The 5,739-nt window shown below is 34.7% G+C and overlaps 1 protein-coding gene across 1 annotated transcript; it reads right to left on the bottom strand.

The window, feature by feature from the left end:
• Nucleotides 1–1,897: 1,897 nt before the first annotated feature.
• Nucleotides 1,898–5,739, bottom strand: LOC147479065 (putative WRKY transcription factor 14). Its single transcript, XM_086583953.1, has 3 exons — nucleotides 4,761–5,739; nucleotides 3,657–3,800; nucleotides 1,898–3,422 (listed from the first exon to the last, which is right to left on the bottom strand). Exons 1-3 carry the CDS (start codon nucleotides 5,378–5,380, stop codon nucleotides 2,810–2,812), a joined length of 1,377 nt encoding a protein of 458 aa, XP_086440079.1. The 5' UTR covers nucleotides 5,381–5,739; the 3' UTR covers nucleotides 1,898–2,809.

Genomic DNA, 5,739 nt, shown 5'->3' with positions numbered 1-5,739 from the left:
TGTATCAGTAAAAATCCTATATCTATATAGGAAGGGATCCATATCCAACACTTTTTATACAGCAGTTTATACAATGATCTATATCTCCTCTATAAAATTCATTTAAAACTTGATTTTTTTGTGAATCTCATTTTCTAATCATAGAGAACCTCGCCTACAAGAAATAAGCTTGTTTTGAAAATTATAAAAATGCCAAAAGAGAGTTGCAAAATTTCAAATTCAGCCATTAAAAAAAATCACATTTTCCTGAAAGGGATAGAAATTTCGAAAATAACTAAAATTGTGTAGTATTCACTAGACCCTATGCCTTTTATGTAAAGTTGTAAACTACAGAACAATTCCTATTCTTTATGGTAATGATGGGACAGTCCCTATACTTTACAATAACCACATAACAGTCACTACACTTTATTTAAATTAAAGATTAGTCTCTATAATTTATCCAAATTACAAAAAAATCCTTATATATTTCTACTCCCGATCTAAATTACAAAAGTGTCCTATACTGAAATTTACATATTGCCCCCTATTTTTATTTTTTTTTTTTATAATATGTTTTGTTTGCAATATTGTCACTGGGATTTATAGTTTGTATCCTATTTTTCTCTCTCTTAATCTAAGGGGAATAACTACTAATATTTCATAAAAAAAAAAACGAAACAACATTGAAATTGAAATGATAGGAATATACTTTATCGTAATTACATGAAAATATATTGTTTATCAACATTAACCCATATCTAATTATCTAATCCTAGCTCCAAATTCACTGATCTTGGACGATATATGATGAAATTGAAGAACAAATAGATAATACATTATGAAATTGAAAGAGGTAGAGGGAAAATGGAGATTATCATTCATTTTAAACTTCAACTTCGTCTTCGCCATCACCATCGATCAATTTCATCTTAACAACCACCATTGTTGCTCCACCTTAATAGCTATCATTGTTATGTTAATAAACCCCAAGTATAAACTCTTAAACTTAAGTGGATGGACAGTGATAAGATCTAAAATCTGACGATTAGGACGTGTTCCAATTGTTTTTAATAACTTGCAAATTCTGATATTGCTATTGGAATTCCAAACATAATTTAGATTTTTCAACATTTTAGAATCATGCTAATTTTGAATTTTGTAACTATATGCATACCACGAGCGTGCATATTTGCTAGCATTTTTTCCCCCTATTCCCCTACAGAATGCATGAGAATTGCCCACGGTGGACATGGCGCTTGTAAGCGATTGGATGCTTCTAAATTCAAAAAGAAAAACAGTGAAACTAAAACTGCATTGAGCCTAGAGATGGTTTATTTTTCCTACAGCGGAAAAAAGAAAAAGAAAAAAGAGGGCCACTTCATCAGAATTTGAAGCGACTGCGCATTTCTGACTCAACTCTAGGCATGCATGCATAATTAGTTATATTAATTACCAGTACTGAACTTACGGACGTACACTCTGAGTCTCTGAACAAAGCATTGAAGGAGGGAAAGAGCATCCCTGGTATTAGCTTCAGCTAGAAATGCTGTGTTTGGAGCCATTGACAAATCCCAAACTGGGCCAATCTGAGTTGCATAAAACATATATATATAGAAGAATGCAGGAAAATAACCCAAGAGTTGTATGGATGCTATGAAGTGTGCCGGGCCACCCAGAGGGGCCGCCTCTGAAAATCTTGACTTCTACAAATACAATCAAGCTCCAGATTCCAGACCTCAACAAGATTAAGTTGTATGGTTAGAAACCTCGTGCTGATTAAGTTTTACGGCGTTTAGATTTGGGTGCATAGTCAGTTATTAGCTAATTAAAGCGCTTGATTATTCCCCTCAAGTTGAGCTAGAAAAAACACTGAGTCATGTATGGAGCATATATGCAATATGCCTAGCACTGTTAATTAAACAGAAAGACAGTACGTGTAATATTCAACAGGTGTATTTACAACTCAATATCTATTACAGAAGCTTTATGATATCTTTGAATGAACAATTAATTAACACTGGTATTCACTAGCTAGTTTACAACAATGTCTTATGTCTATGGATATAAGTAAATAAAAGGAAGGAAAATAGTACATAATATGTTCACAAGGACAATCATCCATATCTTGTAGATTGCTACCATGAAAGTAAACTCTAAAAACATACATATTTGTGGAGAAAAAAAATAGAAAGGAGGAAAAAGAAAAAGGTGTTCAAGAAACAGAAAGGTGAGGAACCGAAAGCTTAGCTTTCTTCTCTTCTTCAATTCACATCACTGAAGTGGATTGATATGAAATGTCAAGCTTTTTCTCCTTTTGTTTGTTGCCCTTCTCTTGTCACCTCTCATTCTCATGACACAAATTTAGGCCTTACCGGCCATCTTTATAATGAGTAAACAGATGGATCATGTTTCATGACAAGAAGGTTTTGCAGGTTTTACAATTTGGAATTGAATGGCTTTCCATATCATGCACGACAGGACTTACACTTGGTATATAGGCCATTGTTTGTTCCTTGCTAGTCTTTTGGAGTTTTGAGTCTTGTACTTGTCTCATGAACTATTAAATGCTTCTGTTCCCCAGCTTTCTGTCCAATCTCACCAATATTCCAGAGAATGTGGGTCTCATGTGTCTGTCCCTAATCAACCAACATCTCCTCTTCTAGTAGTGTGGACACTGTTCAACTAAATATAAAGAGGAAAAAAGTGCAACTCCCACTATCAGAATTAAAACTAGAATGAAGGTTTATTACCAGACCTTGAATGGTATTGCACCACAACAGAAACAATTAGAGATGTCTTAGCATGGTTTTGCAGCTTCAAGGTCTTGTTATAAACCGCCTCTCTTATTTTCTCCAAACATATTATTGTTTTCTGCCCAATCAAATAAACTGAATGGATCCAAGGCCTTGCTTTCTCTTTCATTATCTTCACATTTTTCTCCATTGAATCCCTGAGTGAACAAGAGACTTAATGGATCAGACTCAAATTGTACCAAATCAGCAAAGAAGTCATCCGGCTGCAGGTTGGAGTCTAATGCGCCCGGCTTAAAAATTTGATGGAAATTATCCAAGCCATCTTGATCATCCATTTCAATTGCCTCCTCATGTACATCTTCAATCTCCTCTTTTATAGGAATAGAGCTCACATTTATTGACCCGTCGACCACAGATATGGACATACCATTGCTGACATTATCTTTATGTTCTTCCTTCAAACTTTTGGGTTTTGATGAAGTTTGAGGAGATGATGAGCTCTTTGAAGCAGCATTGTTCTTTGGTGGCTGTGTTCGTGTTGAGCCAGCAAGTGCATTTCTTTGTGTTGGCCATGGGTGATTATGTTCAGAGGTATAGGTGATTACCAACATGTTTGGATCAGTTCGACTTCGTTCTACTTGTTTCCTGGCCGAGCAACCTTTCGAGCTGCTGCATCTATAATATCCCCTGGATCATAGTTCGTGATATTACAGCTTAAATTAATGAATGCCTGAATACTTTGTAATAGATGATCGAAAGAAGTAGTTACGTCTTAATTCATGAACTTAAGAGAATAGTAATAGCTGGCTGAATGAGATGAGAATGCATGTTTGGTGTTTTGGTCACAAGAAAAAAAAACTGTTATATTTGTTCATTGGATACTTTACAAATTAATTAATGTGACATTCATAGGATACATACCTAGGATAAGGAGAACCTTTGATTGGTTTCTGACCATACTTTCTCCATGCCCAGAGGTCAGATGGAACAACTTCTCCACTTGGCCTGCCACTGTTAGCAGCTGCTGGTGCTGGAATACATACCACCTTCTTTGCCTGGCTTTTTCTGCAAAATAATTACAAAATAAGTTACTTCTGCATGCTATTTCCCACAGCACAGGGAAAAACGAGAAAAAATTGTTCATTGAGCATTTGAGCGGGCACAAGAAGAATAGAACAAGCAAAACACGCGAAGATTTTTTTTTTCTTTCATAATACTGCTTCCTGCAAGGTTCAGTACGTACTAGCAAGATTTTACTTAGAGAATTGAAGCACTCGCAATCAGTGTATGTTTCTAAAACTACACAACAAAAAAGTGAAATGAATCAGTATCCTTCTATTTACTCTTAGTACTCGATCATTATTATTCGATCTTCCATGGATAATAATTCTCAAGGAAGAAAAGGAAAACCAAATAAAGCTGAAAGTAAGGCAGCATCCAATATCAAATGAACAGAGGATTGACTACATGAAAGCTATGACTATGCTTACTACTGTGACCCATGAATAAGGAAAGCCTTTTTACATGTAGATTGATGTACTGTAGTCCCAATATAACAATAAACTTTTGCTGTTCATATCATATGCTTTTATATAGCTAGTAATCATGAATTCATGATATTTTTCCAAGTACTTAATTATGAACATAATTTTTCTATTTACATCAACCCTTAATCCACAACTTCTGATCTAGATCGAGTACTTAATAATAAGTAATAATTAATTTACATTATTCACATAAAAACAAAGAGAAAAAAAAATTATTAACAGCAATTCCCAAGAAATAAAAGAGAGTACATAATAACCTAATGCACATAAACTTGCATCTAAGTCTGAGTATTCCAAAATTTTAAAAATCAACGTAAAAGAAGGAGATTCTTGGTATTGTTAGATTTTTAATATGAATGAAACTGATCTCAACAACATGGGGATTCAAAACATTTATTAGTATACTTGTATATATTTTACAAAATTACAACAACTCAATTAATAATCACAAAAAGTATTGATCATCGTGGACACTTACCTTCTTTTGATCCCTGGATTCCGTGGAGAAGAGATCTGCATCATTGCAACGCTTTCCATGGAGCAACTGGTTGAGCTATTAGACTTAATAGTTTCATTAGCAAGTGATGAGCAAGAAGTAGTAGTCTTATTAGCTACTCTTGGTGAAGATAAAACTGTTGAGATCATGTCACAAGGAGAAGTTGACATCTTAGAATTAGGAGAGATCTGAAGCATTCTTGAGAATATATTGGATGGTCTTCTCATATCTTCATTGAAAATCGTCCGAGGTAGATGACTGGTGCTATTAAGACTGCTAGGATTATTTTCTTCAATATTCATCTTAACAACACCAGAAGAAGTAGAAGAATTCCTTCTATCAAAGAAACTTGAGCTTCCTATGCCAAGCTCGTCTAGCAATGGATCATGCATGTTTGAGAAAGGATCTCCAAAGTTATCAATAGGTTCTTCGATTGCCGTGGATGGAAAAGTTCCAAGGTCTGTTGGTATATGCCAATCAACTCCCTCGTTACTACTAGTACTACCACCACCACCACCACCACCACTAGTACTAGCGCGTACTATGTCGCCTAAGTCTCCTCTTTGATCTTTTTCCATTCTAGGAGTAAACAAACTGCACATAGTTTTAGCTCAAAAGCTAAAAACACAAAGTATCTATCTCATATAGTTTTGAATCAAAACAAAGGTCAAAACCATGCATTATTAACAAGTTTATGTTAAGGGGTTTTGGTATGGAAAGCAAAAAAAGATATCAAGCTAGCTAGTTTGGAAGGTGGAGAATGGTGAGCATGAAAACAATCAGAAGAAAGCAGCTATGCAGGTTGTGAAGAGTTGAATGAAAGAGAGAGAGAAAGAGGTAGTAGAGCATTTTCTTATTCACATAATTATAACCAAACGCTGACTTTTCACACAAACAACTTTTTCTTCATACGCAACAAGAAAGGTGTGTAAGAGACTGAGATTTTTAACTTAAAAATAAT

The sequence above is a fragment of the Coptis chinensis genome, chromosome 9 (genome assembly GCF_015680905.1).
Source record: "Coptis chinensis isolate HL-2020 chromosome 9, ASM1568090v1, whole genome shotgun sequence".
In the NCBI taxonomy this organism is placed as follows: Eukaryota; Viridiplantae; Streptophyta; class Magnoliopsida; order Ranunculales; family Ranunculaceae; genus Coptis; species Coptis chinensis.
This window is presented reverse-complemented; position numbering and strand designations above follow the sequence as displayed.

Excerpts from the sequence above, each read along its gene's own strand:
- LOC147479065 (XM_086583953.1), bottom strand. The coding sequence starts at position 5,380 with ATGTGCAGTTTGTTTACTCCTAGAATGGAAAAAGATCAAAGAGGAGAC. Across the intron at positions 3,801-4,760 it reads AATCCAGGGATCAAAAGAAG|AAAAAGCCAGGCAAAGAAGG; the intron begins GTAAGTGTCCAC and ends ATTATTTTGCAG. Across the intron at positions 3,423-3,656 it reads AAAGGTTCTCCTTATCCTAG|GGGATATTATAGATGCAGCA; the intron begins GTATGTATCCTA and ends ACTATGATCCAG.